We start from the raw sequence: 23,137 nt of genomic DNA on the forward strand, positions 1-23,137 counted from the left end.
ATGATGATGGAGAAATTTGACATTCTACAAATATAACATTATTTTTAAGGGCCAGAACGGTTGTCCAGCAGTCAGCAGTTAAAACCCCAGTTACACTTCTTTCAACAAGACTTAACTTTTTATGGGGTGTTTAACAGTAATATTACCACAGAAAAGGGGATATTTTCAACTGATTTCTGGCTATGGGGAGTTCCGTAGCCTGTGGCGAAGCAGGGAATGACGGACCGCAACTTCAGGATTTCCATGTTTATCTGTGAATGCACTAAATCCTGAATCAGTTTCAGAGGGGTAATGATGGCGAACGCTGATGGTTTCTCCGTCATTACCACTGCAAAATCCGGGCCGATGTGTTTTGCTCATTATTACCTGCGTTACAGTTAGGTATTGTTGCTCCCATTCTTTCCGTGCTACCTCGAGCCGCTGCTCCCAAGTAGTCAGAATCTCCGCCATTTGGAGCTCATTCTCAGCCAGTGAACGTCGTAACTCCTCTGGTGAACAAAAGGGGCAGCATGATGTTGCAATAAACCTGCCAAATGTGGGGTGGAAGCATGAGTTGCATGCAATAGAGGCGCGGTGTCAGGGTTTGGTGAGAGCATAGAAGGAGAAGATTCTTCAGAAGGCTGGAGATGAACACAAGAACATAGGAAATAGGAGTAGGAGTAGGCTATACGGCCCTTCGAGCCTGCTCCGCCATTTATTAACATGGCTGATCTTATATCTCAACTCCACTTTCCTGTCCGATCCCCAGAACCTTTGATTCCCCTAGTATCCAAAAATCTATCTATCTATGAGAAGAACTAAAGGCTGGCGTTGTGATGAAGATTACCATGTGAATTGGAAAAATGAACATTTACCATCATATGATCCTGGATTATCTTGACTCTCACAGTCTAAATCATTCTCATAGTTAAGTGCCAGCTGCCCAAGTCTTCAAGAATGTCTATCCTTGCTTTGAGAGCGAGGTAACATACCAGAAAAATAAACAGCAAACTCTGTCTGGTAGTTGCTTTTAGCTAATGGACTTGTGCATTCAGAATATCTCATTCCAGCCTTCGAAAGTGGTAGAGCAATACATCAGGCCGCAAATTAAACAAATTAAAATATTAAAATGATTACATTCTGCTAAACCAGACACAGACACGTACTTGTTTCTTCCTCTACCCTTTGTCCAGTGTTTGTAATTTTGGTGATTTTTGATCGCAGCCTGGCATTCTCTGCCTTCAGCACCTGTAAGAGTCGTTCTGTTGGATTCTCATTTATTACTGCCTTGTTCTGGATATTCTTAGTCCTTCAGGCATAAAGATGGATGGGATAGCAATCACAACATTTCCTCTTACAAATTTCGAATGCACAGATTAAAGCATCAAGCTAACACCCAGAAGCAGAATGTGCCCCACTCCCAGCTGTAATGATTCGGACCGGGGGGTGGGGGGGGGGGGGGCAGTGAGGAAAGGGGTGGAGGAGAAGAAAAGGAGGGACATTTAACCAGAAAAATACCCTGTGAAAACATTTCTCTTTAAATCACGTGATAGTCAGCTACTTTGTGTTGCATTTATACACAAACCACTGGTTTGTACAAGTGTCAGCTGCGGCTCAGTGGGTAGCACTTTCGCCTTGGAGTCAGAAGGTTGTGGGTTCAAGTCCCACTCCAGAGACTTGAGCACAAAACTCAAGTTCGGTGCTGAGGGAATACTACACTGCCGGAGGTGCTGTCTTTCAGGTGCGATGTTAAGCCGAGGCCTCTCAGGTGGGTGTAAAAATAATTCCATGACACTAAACCCCACCTGCATTCTGGCCAATATTTACCCCTCAACCAACATCACTAAAAAACTGATGATCTGGTCATTCTCACATTAGTGTTTGTGGGACCTGGCTGTGTTCAAAATGGCTGCCGCATTTCCGACCTCACAACAGTGACTACACTTCAAATATCTTTCACTGGCTGTAAATTTGGACGTCGGGAGGTCAGTAAAGGTGCTATATGAATTCATAATAAAACACACATTATTTTTACCTTTCAGCGTAACGCAATGTTGCTAGCGTTTCCTCGTAGCAGATATCAGCTGGACTGACTGTTGCAATCTGCAAAACAATTCTTGATTCATTTAGAAAGCTGTATTCTGGTACTTGCACTCATCAAGTTGAGAAATGGCAGTGCTGAGAATGGATCACTAGTGTCAGCATTAACCACTGTCATATCTCCTATCGTAGGATGGATGCAGAGTAAACCTCCCTCTACTCAACAATGGGGGAAGATTTCTGCTGTTCACTGCTTAGAACTTTCTTTATACAGGCATTTACAATTTTGCTTTAAAAATAAATAGTAGAAATCTTCCCCCAAAGTATGTTATTCCCAACCTTAAAAGTGCAGTCCATAATGCCCCCGTGTGACATATCTGCTCCTCACATCTGCCATGTTCCTGGTCTCTCTGAATGAGATATTTAATATAGTACCAGTTCATCCCAAATTATAAGAACATCAGAAATAGGAGCAGGAGTAGACCACTCGGCCCATTGAGCCTGCTCCGCTATTCAATAAGACACTTGAGGTTGAAGATCAGCCATTCAACCTTCCCGCACTATCCCCATATCCCTTGATTCCCTTGGTATACAAACATTTATCGACCTCTGTCTTGAATATACTCAACGACTGAGCATCCATAGACCTCTGGGGTAGAGAATTCCAAAGATTCACCACCCTGTGAGTGAAGAAATTTCTCCTCAGCTCAGTCCTAAATGGTCGACCCCTTATTCTGAGACTGTGGCTCCTGGTTCTAGACTTCCCACCCCAGGGGAAACATCCTCTCTGCATCTACCCGGTCAAGCCCTTTAAGAATGTTATATGCTTCAATGAAATCAACTCATTCTTCTAAATACTAAGGAAGATAGGCCTAGTCTCCTCAATCTCTTCTCATAAGACAATCCCTGATCTCAGGAATCAGTCTGGTGAACCTTTGTTGCACTGTGTCTAAGGCACGTATTTCCTTCTTTAGGCAAGGAGACCAAAACTGTATACAATACAGTTACAGGTACTTTAGTGCTGTAAATTCATATCTACCTGACACTGGGTTAAAACTGGCCATTTTCATTTTGTTGCCAGAAGAAAGAGGAGACTTTCATCCCCTCAGACTAGCCTGGATTCAAACCCTCAAAGGTGACCCATTGCACCATCCAACCCCTTCAACACTATTCGCTCTTAATCCAGGTCAAAAAAAGGAAACTTTACGCTAGTAATGTTCAGTTTATCTGCACTATATGTAGAATTTAGACATGGGAATACAACAAAATATTACTCTGTGGAAATAAGCAAGCTCTTGTTTGCCTCCCTTAAGTCACTTCCCCTGTTGATCCACAGATCATTCTGGCTATTAAAGTGACGTTAAGGATGGATGAAAACAGGCAGAAATACATCTAAAGAAAGTAAACAACCAGAGGGACAGAATTAACAGTGAATTATGATGCAGATTCCCTAATGCACTGGGAGTGCAGTCATTTTGATTGCTGACTGCCTACCTAACATCAGTCACTGCATTTCAAATCTAATTCATTACCTTTGTTTTGTTGTTTTGACGTGATAAGGAGCTGCATGAATGTAAGCATCGTCATAATAAAAGGAAGTTAAAACAGTACAGAACATAAACAGCAGAAAAGTACAGGTGTAATGAATAAAAGGAAGCATTTCCTCACCCAAAATAAATGCTTGGAACAATTTGCCCGGCAGTGTAGTGGAGGCAAAAGTATTAAGGACACAATTGGATAATATAATGGGAGATTTTAGGTACTTAAATGTAGGTATGAGAAGCCTACTCTTTTTTTCTGTATGTTAATTGGCGATCCTAATTGTTTGCTCTTGCTCCATCTTGAATTCTTGTGATAACTGGAAATGAAGACAGCCTCCAAGGAATACCAAGTGTGTGATTATGGACAAAGTGGAAGGTGTAAATGCGCCATCATCAGCCTCATCTCCATGTGGGGGACAACTTTATGATTATGGTTATCGGTTATTCAGGTACAAGTGGCAAATGGAATAATTATTGATTTGTAAAGCTAATCATCTCCTTGACCTTTCTGGCCATCATATTTTTTTACTTAAATGGTGATTGCTGATAATATCCTTGGAGGGACATGACTTGGTCACAAAAGACCCAAATCATTATGTAGAAAACTGAAATGGTACAATCGTTGAAATATTCTTGGTTAATGGAAATTGCCTGGATAATCCTGCCTATTCAGGGTTCAGGGTCAGGGTTCAGAGTCGAAGGTAAGGTCCAGGGTAATGGTGCAGGGTCGAGGGCTCAGGGTCGAGGGTTCAGAGTTCGGGGTCGAGGGTCGAGGGCTCGGGGGTAAGGGTTCAGGGTCGAGGACAAGGATTCAGGGTCGAGGGCAAGGGTTCACAGTTGAGGGTTCAGGGTCGAGGTCCCGGGGTCGAGGGCAAGGTCCCGGGGTCGAGGGCAAGGGCTCGGGGTCGAGGGCAAGGGCTCGGGGTCGAGGGCAAGGGCTCGGGGTCGAGGGCAAGGGCTCGGGGTCGAGGGCAAGGTCGCGGGGTCGAGGGCAAGGTCGCGGGGTCGAGGGCAAGGTCGCGGGGTCGAGGGCAAGGTCGCGGGGTCGAGGGCAAGGTCGCGGGGTCGAGGGCAAGGGCTCGGGGTCAAGGGTCGATTGCTCACAGTCGAGGGTCGAGGGTCGAGGGCAAGGGTTCAGGGTCGAGGGCAAGGGCTCGGGGTCAAGGGTCGATTGCTCACAGTCGAGGGTCGAGGGCAAGGGTTCAGGGTCGAGGGCAAGGGTTCAGGTTCTTGTCATGTGGTTATTAGCAATTACGGTGCATTACTGCACAAATAAAAGACACGGTTTTACACAAGAATTTGATTACTGAACGTGATGTCAGTCGGACGCACGGCTTTAGCGATCCAACAAAATGTGAGACACAGGCCAGCAAGGCTGAGCCTGGAAGTTGAGAAACAGAAAAGACAAAGTTTGGCTGAAGAATGAAACAGGAACCAGTCCTTTCAGACTTGCTCACTAAATAGCTCAGTGTAGACCGCTCATTGAACATTTACCATCATAGTTTTACTGTTTCCTCCCAAAGCTGACTGCAGTAGTTTGGTAAGTGTGGAGTTTCTATAAGGCACGTGCAGCACCTTCCTCCCCATGGCTATTTCTGCTAAGGCACTAGGGAGAAATACAGAAACAAATGACAACTTGGTTAATTAGATAAAACATGCTAACGGTACTGAACCATACAATCCAGTAAGGAGAACAATAGCATAATGATTGTATTACTGAGCTAATAATCCAGAGGCCTGGACTAATAGTCTCAGAGAATGGGAGATCAAATCCCACAATGGCACTTTGAAAATTTGAACTCAGCTTGTACATTTTGGAAATGAAAAGCTGGTATCAATAAAAGTTGCCACGATGCTATCGGATTGACGTAAAAACCGAACTGGTTCAGTAATTGTCCTTTATAAAGGAAACCTGTCGCCTTACCTGGTCTGGGCCTATACGTGACTCCAGTCCTACACCATTGTGATTGACATTTAACTACTCTCTGAAGTAGCCAAGCAAGCCACTCAGTTTAAGAGTGGGGAATAAATGCTGGCCTTGCTGGCAACACCCATATCCTGAGAATGAACAAACAAAGGCCCCAGGTTCGATCCCTGGCCTGGGCTAATTTAGCTCATCGTAGCGTGTGGCAGCTGTAAGGACGAAGACTTAAAAATGGAGTTTTCAACAATCCTGCTGAACTCTGGGAGTGTCAAAGACTGCACTGTGAGAAAGAGAGAGCCTTTCACACCCAGAGCTGATAAACCTAGGTTGTCAAGGCAAAAACGTGTGATACACATGAACTGCCTTTATAGCTTTAATAATTCCTTCAGTTAAAAAACTGCATTTCTTAAAAGAACTCCAGCCCTTACAGCCTAAAATTAAGAATTTACTGAGTATCAGCAGCATGACTGTGATGAGAAACAGCAGCAAATAAAACATTCTGTGCCTATAGCAGTAGGATTCAAGTTAAAACCCATGATTCCTCAAACTGCAAGGAGCCAAGTTAGGGACACGGTAGCATTGTGGTTTTGTTACTGGACTAGTAATCCAGAGGTCTGGACTATTGATCTTGAGTTTAATTCAATAAATCTGGAATAAAAAGCTAGTATCAGTGATGGTGACCATGAAACTACCGATTGTCGTAAAAACCCATCTGGTTCACTGATGTCCTTTAGGGAAGGAAATCTGCCATCCTTACCCGGTCTGGTCTATATGTGACTCCAGACCCACAGCAATGTGGCTGACTCTTGACTGCCCTCTGAAATGGCCGAGCAAGTCACTCAGTTGTCACCACCACCTTCTCAAGGGCAATTCAGGATGGGCAATAACTGCTGGCCTGGCCAGTGGCGCCCACAAGCCATGAACAAATTTTTTTAAAGTTAAGTCGCATTGCTGTAGCACCGAACAAATAGAAGCCAATTTACCTGCTTAAGTACGTTGCCTATTGTAATGTTTAGCATTAAAATGCTTCTAATCGTGTAAACATAAGTGTTAGTTAAGAAAAGTCTGACATTTTAATTTTTGGCGAAGTAGACGTTAACTTATTCGCTGATTGGTGCATTGGTCCTCTGAAGGCTGGTTGGTTGTGTAAAAGTGAATATAATTTGGACCGGTTAATATAAGACGGATCAGGTGAGCCAAATTTAGGCATCGAATGATCTCCTAGAGGTGGATGGTATATATTTCCAGATGGTTCCCAGCTCCTGTAACATTCCAGTTTAAACGTACGCAAACTTACTTATTCATTCACACTTACTGACTCATTCCAGGTTTGAATAAGATACATACAGATCTATGGATGTAGTAACAAATAAAAAAAATGGACTTGCATTAAATTATAGCAATGGTTGGCTTTTAACTGTGGGCCTAATAATTACTCCCAAAAACTGCTTCTAGTCTTTCCCATGTTTCACTCATCCTGATTAAAACCATCAGGAAAGGCTGAACAGGCTGGGGCTTTCTTCTCTAGAAAAGAAAAGGCCGAGGGGAGACCTGATCCAGGTCTTTAAAATTATGAAGGGGTTGCCGGGGTAGATGTAGAGAAGACGTTTCTACTTTTTGGGGAGTCTAAAACAAGGAACCATAAATGTAAGATAGTCACTAATCATAGAATGGTTACAACACAGAAGGAGGCCATTCAGCCCATCAAGCCCATGCTGGCTCTCTGCAAGAACACTTCAGCTAGTCCCAATCCCCTGCCCTTTCTCTATAGCCCTGCAATTTTTTTTCCTCAGGGACTTTACAACTCCCTTTTGAAAGCCACAATTGAATCTGCTTCCACCACCCTTTCAGGCAGTGGCTTCCAGATCCTAAACAATCACTGCGTAAAAATGTTTCTCCTCATGTCGCCTTTGATTCTTCTGACAATCACCTTAAACCTGTGTCCTCTGGTTCGCGACCCTTCTGCAAACAGTGTCACTCTATCTACTTTGTCTAATAAAGCCAATTGGCAATTCAGGAGAAACATCTTCACCTAGCGAGTGCTCAGAATGTGGAATACCACAAGGAGTAGTTGAGGTGATGAGCATCGATGCCTTTAAGGGGAAGCTAGATACGTACATGAGGGAGAAAGGAATAGAAGATGCAGATAGAGTTCGATGAAGTAGGGTGGGAGGAGGCTTATGTGGAGCATAAATACCAGCAGAGACCAGTTGAGCCAAATTATATTTTCCTCTTTCAGATGCTGACTGACCTGCTATCCATATTTTTGTTTTTTGCCTGCTTTTATCCAGTTGTACTGGAATCCCAATTCATTTACTTAGAGCCACCTAGCACCAAAAACAAAGTACAGATCTTATTCCAGCATTGAACTGCCAGTATCGAGAGAGATTCAGTTACCATTTTATGCAACTGAACTCACAAGTGACAATGGCTTCCCCACCTGTTAACTATAGTAGAGAAACTCAGAAATAATTAATGTGCTGAACAGAAACAGTATACCTGTATAAACATTTAACCGAACAGTCTTTTCTCGATAGTTCCAGGAGGTGTACTTCAGAGAAGACAACGGTGAGCAAAATTGTGGAACACCTATCAGGCCAGGATTAACAGCGAACACATGGTCCGCGTGATCTCCTGGATTGGTTTCGATCACCTGAGGGGGTCGGAGAGAGATTTTCCAGTTTTTTTTTCCTTGTTGGTGCTGGTTTGGTCTCTGGTTTATTTTGCCTCTCCAGCTGGGGGGTGGGGGGCGGGGGAAGGTGGGAGGAGTGGGGGCGGGCAGAGTAGGAAGTGTCTAGTCATGCTGCTCCAGCCATCATGAGTGTGGGGCAGGCTTGATGGACCTGTTGGTCTTTACCCGCCCGTCAATTTTGTATGTTGGTATGGTGCTTTACACATTACTAACACGAACATTGACTCATTCACGTACCTCGGCAGTGGGATTAGTCGGGATGAGAGGAGCACTTCAAGGAAATGACCACCAACTGTGCAGAACAATATGCATGAAGAGCTGAAAGAATAGACGTGCCCTCCTCCCTGTAGCCATGTAGGTAAAGGCACCAGCTGGGGTGGTCCTGAGCCACACAGACCAGAAAGGTGTCTACTTTATATGGTCCACATCTCTGAGCCATATATGAGGGAGGGTATCACTACTGCCCCCTGTAGACCATAAGCTTGATGCCAGATTTGATTCTTGGGCTATGCTGAGTTAGCTGATCTGTGCTAGGCAGCAAATAGCTTTCGTAGTACCCCCTGTGCCGGGGAAAGAAGTCAGGGTTCCTCCTCCTCATCAATGTGCATTGACCCCATTGGAATATGCGATTACTGGGTCAGGATATCATTGAGCTCATGGGGGCCCTTCCACTACAATATTGATGCCTTCAGAATTGAGGAAAACATGGCACAAACAAAACAAAATCGATCCATAAGGGCTATTTTAATTCCTCATCATCGCAATTGGATCAACAATTGACCTCAGTATCCCGGAGTGGAGGGTGAGAGACAAAACAGCCAGGGCTTCTACTCTTGATCGCTTATCGAACATGCAAAATTAGCAGGCAGGAAAAGACCAGCTGGTCCATCAAGCTTGCCCCACACACCATGATGGCTGGAGCATCAGGGCTGGACACTTCCTCCCTCTCACCATGCCTCCCTCCCTCCCTCCCTCCCTCTCCTCTTATCCACTGGTCTCTGCTGAGATTGAACATCCTGCGAGAGATTGGGCTAAACTGTGATGCCTCCGAAGGTCAAATAGCCTGTTAACACTTGTGCGAAGAATGGGCAATATATCAGAGGGCTTCTGTAGCCAGCATGGACACGATTGGCTGAAATGGCCTCTTTCCGTGCTGTAACTTTCTGTGATTCTATTTCATGTAGCCAGCGGAACTGTACTACAGCACCTTGAGATAAGGAAGAAAGGAAATTGCTAAAATAATATTCAGAACACACAATCAGTTTACTGATCCTTTTCAATAATTGAAATGTTAAATTATTTTCAAATAATCTGGAACTCCCCCTGTATTTAGTGAACTCAAAAAATAGGCATAGTAACCCGACAGCTATCTTCATTTAGTTAAGTATTATTGAATTCATTCTAATTGTTCTTCTTGTCATTTTAAATTCAAATTGTGTAGTCATTCCATTACTATTCTGTATTTTCTGCACACACTTGGGTGCACAAAGTATAATTCACCCATCTAGCATTTTCTGCAGTGAAATTTGTACCGTAATATTTTTATTTGACTACTATCTCTGCTGTCTTATCTTTAAGGCATCTCATTCTAACCAGGGTCTTCGATAGAAAGAGAAAATGAGAGATCGTCAACAGAGACACAAAGAGATGGATATTGAATTCACCGTGATATTCCCTGATGATGCTGGATGTTTTTTATTGGAAGCCCGAAAATGACATTTTTAGAAGAAGGGGAGAAAATTAAAGTGGAGATTTAAATTCATATATTCTCGACTTTACCCCGTTCTCCACGTCCAGTTTTAGTTTGTTACCCGTGTTGTCTCACCTGATGACGTTGCCCAGGGTAGTTAAGCTGAGATTGATGGCAGTTCCCTCTCGCAGATGGTCAGCCTCAGAACCAGAGGACTTCTGCCGTTCGCTGCCAGCCAAGTCCACCAGGTTTATGTCAGACTGTTTTGTGAGGTGCTCTTTTAAAAATACCTGTGTGAAAGCACATCAAACAGAAGTTACCATTGGTCTTCTACAATCTGAACTGCTAACCAATCAACTGTGCATTGACTTTAAAAAAAAAGGACATTGTTCTTCTGCTTTAATCGAGCTTCAGTAAATAAGCAATAATGTCATTGGCAGCGAGCTCCTCTTCCTTTGGCTGTCATTTTCAAACAGCCCTTAATTAACTAATACAAAAGCAAAATACTGGGGATGTTGGAAATTCTAAATAAAAACAGAAAATGCTGGAAACACAGTCAGTCATAGGCAGTCCCTCGAAATCGAGGAAGACTTGCTTCCACTCTAAAAGTGAGATCCTAGGTGACTATACAGTCCAATATGGGAATTACAGTCTCTGTCACAAGTGGGACAGACAGTCGTTGAAGGAAAGGGTGGGTGGGACTGGTTTGCCGAAACACTCAGCAGGTCAGGCAGCATCTGTGGGGAGGGAGAGACAGAGTTAACGTTTCAAGTCGAGGACCCTTTATCAGAACTGGAAGAAGTTAGAGATGGTAACAGTGCAGGGACAGGGGAGGCAAACAGAGAATGGAATCAGAAAGCAATGAAGATGAACAAGGTAAAAGAGACAAATGGAAATCCCGTCGGAGAGAAGAGCAGGACCTCTTCAAGGTGGGCATTCCTCGAAGAGAAATGGCAGTGAATTAAATACTAAAACAAAAGCGAAATATCGCGGATGCTAGAAATCTGAAATAAAAACAGAAAATGTTGGAAATACTCAGCAGGTCAGGCAGCATCTGTAAATTAACTAAAATGCTTCACAATCATTTGGAATACAGTAGCTAGTGAATCTATTTGATTGATCACTTTCTCCAATTTTACAAACGCTTTTGGGAAAAGATGTCCCTAACCACATGGCAATGTCCAATTACTGTCCATCAACAGACTCAACTATTCCCATGCTCTCCTGGCTGGCCTCACTCATGTACCCTCCATAAAATTGAGCTCATCTAAAACTCTGCAGCCCGTGTCCTAACTCGCAGCAAGTCCCGCTCACCCATCATCCCTGTGCTCGCTGACCTACATTGGCTCCCGGTTCAGCAACGCCTCAATTTTAAAATTCTCATTTTGTTTTCAAATGGCCTTGCCCCTCCCTATCTTTCTTACCTCCTCCATCCCTTCAACCCTCCAAGATCACTGCGCTCCTCCGTAATGTCCTTACTCAATGGCACAAAACTCACACGAGGCACATTCTATGGACAAGGTCACTCTATGACCTAAACCTTTATTCACAGGACCAAGAAGTGATGACCCTGCGTGGGACCTCCCTTTATATACCTGGGTGACCAGGTGAGGAGTGTCTCCTACAAGTTCACCCTCTGTGGTCAAGGTGTGCATTGCTTAAGTATATAAAGTATTGCAGTGGTGTTACATAGAGGTTACATACATGACATCACCTCCCCACCTCCCAAAGTCTTATTGGGATCATAAGTTAAGTCTTTCAGGTGGTCTACGCTCCCTCGTGGAGCGCCACAGTTGAGGCCCTGGTTGTTGAGCCTTGGCGTGAGTGTCTGTCACCTGTGGTGATTCCGGCCTGTCCGGGCTGACCGCCGGGACTGTGCATGCTGCTGAATGTTCTTGTTGTTCATTCACTGGTGGTGGTGTGAGCACTATCTCATGATCCTCCCCTGGTTCCTCAGTGTCCATGCTGAACCTTTCTTTTTTACTTGGTCCAGATGCTTACGGCATATCTGCCCATTGTTAAGTTTAACCACGATGACCCTATTCCCCTCTTTGTCTATTACAGTACCCTCAAGCCATTTGGGCCCCACGGCGTGATTGAGGACAAATACGAGGTCATTTATTTCTATACATCTCCCCCTTGAATTTCGGTTATGGTACTCGTTTTGGGACTGGTGCTTGCCCTCAACTATGTCTTTCAGGACTGGGTGAATGAGGGACAACCGAGTTTTGAGTGTTCGTTTCATAAGTAGCTCAACGGACGGGACCCCCGTGAGTGAGTGCGGTCGGGACCTATAGGCCAGCAGGAGGCGCGATAGGCGGCATTGTAGGGAGGGTCCTTGAATCCTGAGCATGCCTCGTTTAATGATTTGGACCGCACATTCCGCCTGGCCATTGGAGGCCAGCTTGAACGGTGCTGTCCTGACATGGTTGATGCCATTGCCCGACATGAACTCCCGGAATTCGTAGCTCGTGAAACATGGACCATTATCGCTAACAAGGATGTCCGGCAAGCCGTGGGTTGCAAAGACCACACGTAGACTCTCCACAGTGGTGGATGTCGTGCACGAATTCAAAATGATGCACTCGATCCATTTTGAGTACGCATCTACCACAATGAGAAACATTTTTCCCCATGAACGGGCCCGCGTAGTCTACATGAATACGTGACCATGGCCTGGTGGGCCAGGGCCACGGGCTGAGCGGGGCCTCCCTGGGGGCAATATCCAGCTGGGCACACGTTGTGCACCTGTGAACACAGTGTTCTAGGTCTGAATCAATTCCCGGCCACCACACATGTGACCGGGCAATGGCCTTCATCAGCACGATGCCTGGATGCTCGCTATGGAGTTCCCTGATGAATGCCTCCCTGGTCCTCTGGGGCACGACTACCCGGCTGCCCCATAGTAGGCAGTCAGCTTGGATGGAGAGCTCATCCATTTGCCTGTGAAACGGTCTGACCTCCTCAGGGCATGCTCCGTGTGCGGGCACCCAATCCCCAATCAGGACACATTTCTTAATCAGAGATAGGAGGGGATCTCGGTTTGTCCAGATTTTGATCTGGCGGGCTGTGATGGGGGAGCCTGCGCTGTCAAAGGCATTGACAGCCATGACCATCTCAGCGCTTTGTTCCGCTGCCCCCTCGGTGGTGGCCAGTGGAAGCCTGCTGAGCGCGTCAGCGCAATTTTCGGTGCCAGGCTGGTGCCGGATGTAGTAGTCATAAGCAGCCAGCGTGAGAGCCCATCGCTGTATGCGAGCTGACGCGTTGGCATTGACAGCCTTGCTGTCTGACAACAGGGATGTTAACGGCTTGTGGTCCGTTTCTAATTCGAACCTCCTGCCAAAAAGGTACTGATGCTTTTTTTTTTACACCATAGACACATGCGAGTGCCTCCTTCTATCCCCATATCCCCATTCTGCTTGAGCGCGCGACCTGGAAGCATAAGCCACAGGTTGTAGTTGGCCCTCATCATTACTCTGCTGCAACACGCACCCAACCCCATAGGACGAATGCATCACATGTCAGCACCAATTTCTTACAGGGGCCGTACAGGGCCAATAACTTATTTGAACAAAGTAGCTTCTGCGTCCGATTGAAAGCCCGTTCTTGACAGTCCCCCCAAAACCAATCACAACCCTTATGCAGGAGCACGTGAAGCGGCTCCAACAACGTGCTTATGTTTGGCAGAAAGTTCTCGAAATAGTTCAAGAGTCCCAGAAATGAACGCAACTCCGATGTGTTGCCGGGCCTGGGCGCTCGTCGAATCGCCTGTGTTTTGGATTCGGTGGGCCGAATCCCATCTGCAGCAACCCTGCTGCCCAGGAACTCAACCTCAGGAGCCAAAAACACACATTTAGACTTCTTGAGTCGCAGGCCTACCCGGTCCAGTCGGCGTAGCACCTCCACCAGGTTGTGGAGATGTTCCTCGGTGTCACGACCCATGATGAGGATGTCGTCCTGGAATACGATCGTTCCAGGAATGGATTTGAGCAGGCTTTCCATGTTTCTTTGAAAAATCGCGGCCGCTGATTGAATGCCAAACGGGCACCTGTTATAAACGAACAGTCCCTTGTGTGTTGTGATGGCGGTCAGTAATTTAGATTCGTCGGCCAGTTCCTGGGTCATGTAGGCTGAAGTGAGATTCAACTTGGTAAACAGCTTGCCGCCTGCTAGCGTGGCAAAAAGATCCTCCGCTCTCGAGAGCGGATATTGGTTTTGTAGGGACACCCGATTGATAGTGGCCTTGTAGTCGCCACAGATCCTGACAGAACTATCCGCTTTTAGGACGGGAACGATGGGGCTCGCCCAGTCGCTGAATTCAACGGGCGAGATGATGCCCTCTCTCAGCAAACGGTCCAATTCGCTCTCAATTTTCTCCCACATCACATAAGGCACCACTCTGGCTTTGTGGTGCACTGGTCTGGCATCCGGGGTGATACGTATCACTACTTTGGTATCTTTGAACGTCCCGACGCCAGGTCGGAATAGTGACTCAAATTGTTGATGGACTTGTGAGCACGAACTTCGCTCCACAGATGACATTGCGTGCACATCCCATTTCCAGTTCATCTCAGCTAAGCAGCTCCTCCCCAACAGCGCGGGACCATTGCTCGGGAAAATCCAGAGTGGCAGCCGGTTCACTGATCCATTGTGTGTGACCGCCAACATTGCACTGCCTAGTATTGGAATGATTTCTTTGGTATACGTCCGTAGTTTGTGTCTCAATGCGTTCTAGTTTGGGTCTACTGGCTTTGAGTGGCCATAGCTTTTCGAATTAATGAACGCTCATGAGTGACTGGCTGGCACCCGTGTCCAGCTCCATGTGTACAGGCATGCCGTTTAATAAAACCTTCATCATCATTGGTGGCGTTTTGGTATATGAGCTGTGAATGTTTGCCACATGAACCCACTGAACTTCAGTGTCCATTGATTTGCCCCAAGAGTCATCCTGCCTCACAGATCTCTCTTCTGGTCCATCCGCCTCGTAAATTAGCCTGGTTACAGGCTTCCTGCACATTCGAGCTAAATGGCTACTGAGGTTGCAATTTCTGAAGACCAATTGTTGAAACCTGCAAATCCTGGCAGAGTGTTTGCCCCCACACCTCCAGCATGAGCTAAGATTCCCATTGTTGTGAACAAAGGAACCCGGCATTCCTCGCTGATTGTCCCTTTGACTGCTCTTGAGTACCCGCTTAGTGGGTGTCAATGGCCCCATCCTGGACCGCATTGTCCACTGTGGTGGCATAAATGTCTGTTCAGCCTGCCATTGTCTCTGTTGAAAACCTATTCTGGGGTCTATTGCTGCCTGGGGTGTGTCAAACTGCCCTTGCCTGCCTGCGGGGCTCTGAGTCGCGTTTATGATATTGACTCCATGATTCCCCGCCGCGTTGGAGGCAGAATTGCGCGCGTATATTATTCTGGTTTCCTCCTCCACTGCCATGAAAGTCTGAGCCATCAACGCCGCCGCTTCCAAAGTCAAGTCTTTGGTCTCAATTAACTTTTGGAAAATCCCCGCATGACCGATGCCCTCAATAAAGAAGTCCCTTAACATCTCCCCCCTGCAGGCGTCTGTGAACTTAGAGGCTGGCCAAACGCCGAAGGTCTGCAATGAAGTCCGGTATGCTCTGTCCTTCACGACGTCGGTGGGTATAGAATCTGTGTCGGACCATGTGTATGCTGCTCGCCAGTTTGAGGTGCTCACCGATTAGTTTGTTGAGCTCTTCAAAGGTTTTCTCCGCCAGCTTTTCGGGTGCTAGTAGGTCCTTCATGAGCGCGTAAGTCTTAGTTCCGCAGCTGGTCAGCAGATGGGCCCTTCGATTGTCGGCCGCTGCATCTCCCAGCCATTCTTTCGTGACAAAGCTTTGCTGGAGCCTCTCAATGAAATCATCCCAGTCCTCACCAACACAGTACCGTTCCTCTGTGCTACCGGTGGCCATTCTCGTGGGTCGTTGATTCCCGTTTCTCGTCGCCAATGTAATGTCCTTACTCAATGGCACAAAACCCACACGAGGCACATTCTATGGACAAGATCACTCTATGACCTGAACCTTTATTCACAGGACCAAGAAGTGATGACCCTGTGTGGATGACCAGGTAAGGAGTGTCTCCCACAAGTTCATCCCCTGTGGTCAAGGTGTGCATTGCTTAAGTATATACAGTATTGCAGTGGTGCTACATAGAGGTTATATACATGACATCCGCCAATTCGGGCCTCTTACACCCCCCTGTTTTAATCACTCCACCATTGGCGGTTGTGCCTTCAGCTGCTTAAGCCCTAAGCTCTGGAATTCCCCCCTAAACCTCTCTGCCACTCTCTCCTCCTTTAAAAGGCTCCTTAAAGCCTATCTCTTTGTCCTAGCTTTTGGCCTCCTGTTCCAATATCTCATGATGTAGCTCGGTGTTAAACTTTGATTGATAACACTCCTGTGAAGCACCTTGGGACAGTTTACTAAGTTACAGGCGCTATATAAATACAAGTTGTCGTTGTCGTCCTTTATTAAAAAATAATTTCCTTCTCTTTGTTTGGTTTCCCCTCACCAGTGTCTGTCAGAAAGCGCAGGCAGTCAACATATTCCCAATGCCTTTGCCAATATCATTCTTAGCCTTGCAGCTGGTAGGTACACAGCAACAGGCTGGGATAAATAATTCCTTTCTCTCTTTGGCAAGCAGCCGAATCCCTGATGTCAAGGCTGGTGACTCACCTTGATAGAGCCTCCTGGGACCCCTATTCTACTGCTGGCTGATACAGCGCGGCAAGACACATTATACAGTTTAAAAAATATAAGTAGAAAAGAAGTGATACAGAAAACTATTAACTGCAACTGGTTAGTCAGGATGGTGACTGCCTCTGTCTACCACACGTACACCTTCACAGAACTAAAGGAAAAGATCTAACATAATGGTTACGTTTATGGACAGAGGAGTAAAGCTCCAAGGTTGTACACAGCAGGTAAAAGTAATCCCAGGTAACGGCATATTTAAAGTTTAATGATGTCACTAACTTTAAAATAGAAATGGCAGGTGCTCCAATATTCGCTGCTAGAAGAATGGCAGGGACATAGAAAACATAATTTATATAGTGGCTGCAGTCTCCAGGCTGGTGGTCCCCACTTATGCTTCCAAAGGGTCACTACTATAATTTTTTCTTGAGATGCATTAGTGTCAAAAGCAGATACCCTTAGTCCTGAAGTGTGTCAGAAATGATACCAATGTCAGTCATGTCACAAACAAAACAGCTTAAAGCATGCTTACAGCACAGCTTCATCAATGGTAACACAGCACGGTAACTTTTGCAGTCAATCAAATGGCAATTTGTCTAAGACTCTAAAGAAAGAATGAAAGCCTTGCATTTATATAGCGCCTTTCACGACTACCGGATGTCCCAAAGCGCTTTAGAGTCAATGAGGTATTTTTGATCAGCAGTTATTGATTTAATGTAGGAAACGTGGCAGCCAATTTATGCACAGCAAGCTCTCACAATCAGCAATGAAATAATGACTAGATGCTTTAGTAATATTGGCTGAGGAATAAATATTGGCCAGGGCATGGTGGGGAACTCACCTGCTCTTCTTTGAAAAGTGGCATAGGATCTTTTATGTCAACCCGAGAAGAAAGACAGGGCCTTGGCTGGACACCTCATCCAAAAGACTGCACCTCTGACAGTATAGCACTGCCCTCTGAATTGTCAGCCTAGGTTAATTGCTCAAATCTCTGCAGTGGAAGTTGATCCCATGACCTTCTGACTGAGAGTGCTATCACTAAGCCATGACTGACACGTACGTAACTTGTATGCAACCTAATCTTGCAAACACTAAGCCGCAAAATGCCATGTGTACATTACCTGATTCCACAGTAGGGTGAATTGGCAGTTAAAATGAAAAGTGCACCTGAAAAGGTCAATTTAACTTTTTAAAGAACAATTTAAAACTACTTATTAACAATATTCACACCTTCTGACCCGGAAGTGAGCTAGCGACTATGTGAGGCAAGGTGGCACTTACAAATGCTACTATTGATATTAATTCAATGTCATAGAAACTGCAAACTAGGATGCACATTGGTGATAGTAAGCTTGTGAAAAGTAAAAGATTTTTATAGTCAGTGCCTTAACTTGCTTGTCTGTGTCATGGCTCCATTGTCTCCGAGTCAGTAAGGTTGTGGGTTCAAGTCCCAAACCAGACACTTGAAATCTGAGCATAAAAATCTAGACGAAGGTGCTGTCTTTCAGATGAGATGTTAACCTCGGCCTCATTTGCTCTCTCAGGTTGATGTATAAGATCCCATGGCACTATTTCGAAGGGAGTTATCCCCGGTGTCCTGCCCAATATTTATCCCTCAATCAACATCACTAAAAAAAAACAGATGACCTGGTCATTATCACAATTCTGTTTGTGGGAGCTTGCTGTGTGCAAATTGGTTGCTGCATTTCCTACATTGCAACAGTAACTACACTTCATAAAGTAAATCAATGGCTGTTAAGCGCTTTGAGACGTCTGGTGGCCATGGAAGGTGCTATATAAATGCAAGTCTTTCTTTCTTTCTATTGTTGCCACTCTATTGTTTGTGATCCATAACCCACTGGTCACTGATGTGTATTCTCTATTTGCTTAAAATATTCCATAACTTAACTTTAGAATAATCATAGAACGATACAGCATAGAAGGAGGCCATTCGGCCCGTTGTGCCTGTGACGGCTCATTGAAAGAGCTATCCAATTAGTTCCATTCCCTTGCGCTTTCTCTATAGCCTAGAAAATTGTTCTTTTTCAAGTATTTATCCAATTCCCTTTTGACAGTTATATTGAATCTGCTTCCACCGCCCTTTCAGACAGTGCATTCCAGATCACAACAACTCGCTACATTCATTTTTTTCCTGCATCTCAACTCTGCTACTTTTGCCAATTATTTTAAATCTGTGTCCTCTGGTTATTGACCCTTCTGCCATTTGAAACAGTTTCACCTTATTTACTCTATCAAAACCCTTCCAAATTTTGAAAACCTATCAAATCTCCCCTTAACCTTCTCTGCTTTAAGGAGAACAACCCCAGTTTCTCCAGTCGTTCCACAGAACTGAAATCATTTAATCCCTGGTACCATTCTAGTAAATCTCCTCACTAAGGCCTTGACATCCTTCCTAAAGTGCGGTGCCCAGAATTGGCCACAATACTCCAGCTGGGGCCCAACTAGTGCTTAATATAGGGTTAGCATAACTGCTTTGCTTTTGTACTGGCGGGGGCTAATGGAGCGCAAAGAGGTTATCGCCTGGGGAAATGGGGGGAAGGGGTCGATAACACCTCCGGGGAAATTGCCCTGGAGGTTTTGTGGGGGGGGGGGGGGGGTGCTGGTATTGTCGTTAGCACCGTGCCCCGCGATTTGCGCCCCAGGCTGGCGCATGCACGGCAATGACGTCATTGCCGTGTGTGCACCGACCCCTCACCACCCGTGCCTACCCCTTTGTGTCCCGCGGGGGAAATTGCCCCACAGGTGGCGAAGATGGCGCCAGCCGATGTCACTGGCAGCTTCACGGGTTGTGAAACTGATGGACATCCGCCACCGGGGCGCCCCTTAAGGGGGAGGCTGTTTGTGCCATGGGCCGCCATATTTTTCTGTCAGCCGACTCTTCTGTCAGCCCAACAATCGCAACCCTTGCCCTCGACTGGGCCGCTATCCTGCAGCCTGGCACTCATAACTGAGTGCCAGGCTTTTGGCCCGGACGAGGGCGTTCCTGGTGGCCCAGTGACGACCGCCTAAGGGGCAGCAGAGCATGCAGTGGCCCTCCCCTTTAATTGAAGGGGAAGGGATTTCTGCCACATCAACACCGCGCAGAGCATTCGCGTAGCGCTGACGTTGCCGGCAGGGCACTGGGCTCCGCCTCCATTGAGGGGAGGAAGGGCCGGAAGGTTACCACACCGAAATGTGGCCCCGGGCAATTTTGCCCCCTCTGTCTCTATTTATAAAGCCAAGAATCCTGTATGTCTTTTTAAAATGCACTTCCTTTAAAATAATACCATTTAATTTATATTGCCTCTCTTCATTCTTCCCATCAAAATGAATCACTTCTCTGCATTAAATTGCACCTGACATGTGTTTGCCCATTTCACCAGTCTATGTATGTCCTCCTGAAGTTTGTTACTATCCTCCTCATTGTTTACTCCATTTCTGAGTTTCTTCATCTGCAAACATTGAAATTATGCCCACGACCAGGTCAATAATATAATAGTACACTTTGCACAAATGATTTCAATTGACAATGGTTAATGACTAAGGCGACTGTCTGAACTGGTGTCACGGCACTGGCTGCCTTGGTCCAGTGACCCGATAGGCTCGTACCTGTTTGAAGCGGATGGTGATGATCATGTGTGAACGGCTGCTGGTCGCATTGATATTGGTGGATGCCGTGCTCCTCTTCTTATTTCCTTCCTTCATCAACTGTTCAATCTGCTCGTAGCTTTCACAAGGCACTGACTTTAGATTCTCCACATAGAAACCCGTTTGGGGGTTTTCTCGTACTTTTAGACCTCCAGGCTGTTTATTCTTTGATAACAAGTCAATCACCTAGCAAACAGATTGGTTTTAGAGGCAGTAAAAATAACCGGGCTGTACTTCTTTCATTTAATCCTTAGACTGCTGGAGATTCAAGTCTCTCTGGGTCAGCCAGATTTTTTTGAGTTTTCAGCTCATACACTGAGACTGAAATGAACTCTAACATTATAGTAATAAAGCTGTACAATTATCAAGCTTGCCCAAATTGTTATAAGTTTTGCCATTTAATAACAAATAATAAAAAGTCAAAGTAACTCCTTGTATAGTACCACGAGAGACTGATTAATATATAAAAAAATATAATTCCTTCATCTGTAATTGGTCCTATCATACCTTTTCCTCATTCTCTCAATCCCCTTTTTCTAGCTAGTTTAGCTTTATTTCTTACTATCTTTTCTAACCTTTTTTGCTATTTATTTTAACAGTACTTTTTATTTACATGTCCTCTTCTGCCTCCCTGCTCCCATCTTCTATTTTGGTATTGAGCAATATTTGTCGAAAAAAAAGTTTCTATTGGTTAAAGCCATATCTAAAGGCTGCTTATTCAGCCAATGCAAAGCTTAGGTTGTGACGATTCACATCTTCACGTCGATGAAGAGTTCAGTCTTCACACTGCTTCTATATGAGCACCTCCAGCCCACCAACATCTTAGATAATGCAAGTTACATGTGGGAAACCGAAACTCCTCTATATAATTCACTGGAGTACTAGTTGACATGTAATATATTATTGACTTATTTATTGCACTGGAACCGACCCGATAGGCTGATCTATACTTATAAAGCAAAAATTCTTGGCATAGTGTAATCAAGTTAATAAAATGTCCACTTATCCAAAAACCACTGGTTTCCAATGCACCAGAAAGATCTTTGAACTTATCCCCTTAGAACTTGCCTTATCTTACACCAGTATACCACCTACTTAACGCATACATTCACACTATGACAAGAGTTGGACAATATTGAAATACTTCATACATATGCCAGTAGAGAGGAAAAATTACCCTTTCATTGTAGATTTCCAACATGCTGAAATAAATCTGTGAAAGAAAGAAAATGAATCTGGGACTTTAATGTGTTATACTCAACAAAATCATCCTACATTCATAACACAGACATCTCCCTCTTACATCATTAACCTCTCCATGCAGTCCAGACTGAGGGACATTTCAGTGTCTATCACCAGTTAATGACTACAATCTACCATCAATATAAATGGGTAATGGTAGGGTAACTCAAGCCAATTGCAATCAAAAATTCAATTCCGAAACCACAAGAGCAAAGCTTAAGCAGTTTATGAATGATCTACATTACAACGGTGACGATACTCCAAAAGTACTCCATTGGCTGTAAAGCGCTTTGAGATGTCCGGTGGTCGTGAAAGGCGCTATAGAAATCGAAGTCTTTCTTTGTTTCTGTCTCTGAATCCTAACACTGAATTCGACCTTGAATTTATTCAGAAATATCAGGTATAGTTCATAATATATACCAGCTAGAAAATTTCCTCTTGAATGGGTTTTCCTGCTCTTGTGGTGTAGTTTGATGGGGATGTTCCTCGATATTACTTACACGTGAAAATAGCGCTGTTTGATAGCGGACATTGATTTGTATTCCTACTGTCTCCTATCTATTCCGTTACTACCAGGAAATATGTATCCTAATAATTACTACATAATCAGCCCTATGCACCTTGAGTTTTCCCTGTTTTGGCTGCCGCCCTGGAGCCCAGCCGATCACTTCTATTTCCATTTTTTTCTCCCCCTTTTCCTTTTCTCATTACCCTTCCTTGACCAGGCTCTCCGGTGGTCAGGCCTCCTTTCATTTCTCTCCTCTTGGGTACTCTGCCCTCCCAAATCTCTCCCCCGACCCTTCTCTGGAACTCCCTCCGCCTCTCCACCTCCCTTTCCACCTTTAAGACGCTCCTTATACCCTATCTCTCACCTGGCTTAATATCTCCTTATGCGGCTCGGTGTCAAATTTTGTTTTATAACACTCCTGTGAAGCACCTTGGGACGTTTTACTATGTTAAAGGCGTTATATAAATGCAAGTTGTTGTTGTTGGGTTGAAGTTATGAACTAGCACCTAAAGGCACATTTGGCTTTTGTGATCTGCTAAGTTATTTCAGTCACAGAGTGGGGGGAGATCACAATCTACACATGCTTGCGCTGTTGTCAGGCCAGAGTAAAATAAGAATATGTATAATATATTCGGGCACATCTCACTGTTGGAGGATACACTCTCTTTCTCTCACTTGTCATATCACAGGGAATGGATACCTTCAATTATATCTTCCTCTGCTATTAGGTACTACGTCTACTTCTGCTGCTGTCTCCCTTTCTTAGCTTTGGTCTGTCCATTTCTGGTTCTATTCATTTCTGCTTTATTCTGGTTGTCTCGTTTTTGTGCTTAACTCTCCCTTTCTGCCTTCTTTCACTCAGCCTCTTACTCCTATCATCTCTTGTATTGTTCCTAGTCTATCATTCCCTTGTTCCTTCTGCTCTTCCCCATTCCCGATTGTCCTGTGATCCCTCTTAGTTCCCACAAAATGGCCTGTCCCTTTCCCACCACCTCAATGCTCCGATTGACTCCATGCAGCTTTACTGCAGTGTTGCACCCCCATGTCATCCTCACTGCATTGTTGCCTTCTTCTTCCTCACCCCTTTCCCATTGCTGCACCCATCCCCAGGTTCTCCCCCTCAACCCCATCTGTCCCATCGTACTTACCTTCTG

At 45.2% G+C, this 23,137-nt stretch overlaps 1 protein-coding gene across 1 annotated transcript in view; it reads right to left on the reverse strand.

The window, feature by feature from the left end:
- The window catches only part of kif28 (kinesin family member 28), a 79,090-nt gene that overhangs the window by 41,891 nt on the left and 14,062 nt on the right, over positions 1–23,137 (reverse strand). Inside the window, exons 4-10 of the mRNA XM_070890946.1 lie at positions 21,411–21,446; positions 20,195–20,419; positions 10,002–10,156; positions 5,055–5,166; positions 2,015–2,082; positions 1,146–1,288; positions 367–488 (exon numbers count right to left, since the gene is read on the reverse strand). Of these exons, the coding sequence (XP_070747047.1) occupies positions 367–488; positions 1,146–1,288; positions 2,015–2,082; positions 5,055–5,166; positions 10,002–10,156; positions 20,195–20,419; positions 21,411–21,446 (861 nt within the window). The remainder of the gene's footprint in view (positions 1–366; positions 489–1,145; positions 1,289–2,014; positions 2,083–5,054; positions 5,167–10,001; positions 10,157–20,194; positions 20,420–21,410; positions 21,447–23,137) is intronic.

The sequence above is a fragment of the Pristiophorus japonicus genome, chromosome 9 (assembly GCF_044704955.1).
Source record: "Pristiophorus japonicus isolate sPriJap1 chromosome 9, sPriJap1.hap1, whole genome shotgun sequence".
NCBI classification, from domain to species: Eukaryota; Metazoa; Chordata; class Chondrichthyes; family Pristiophoridae; genus Pristiophorus; species Pristiophorus japonicus.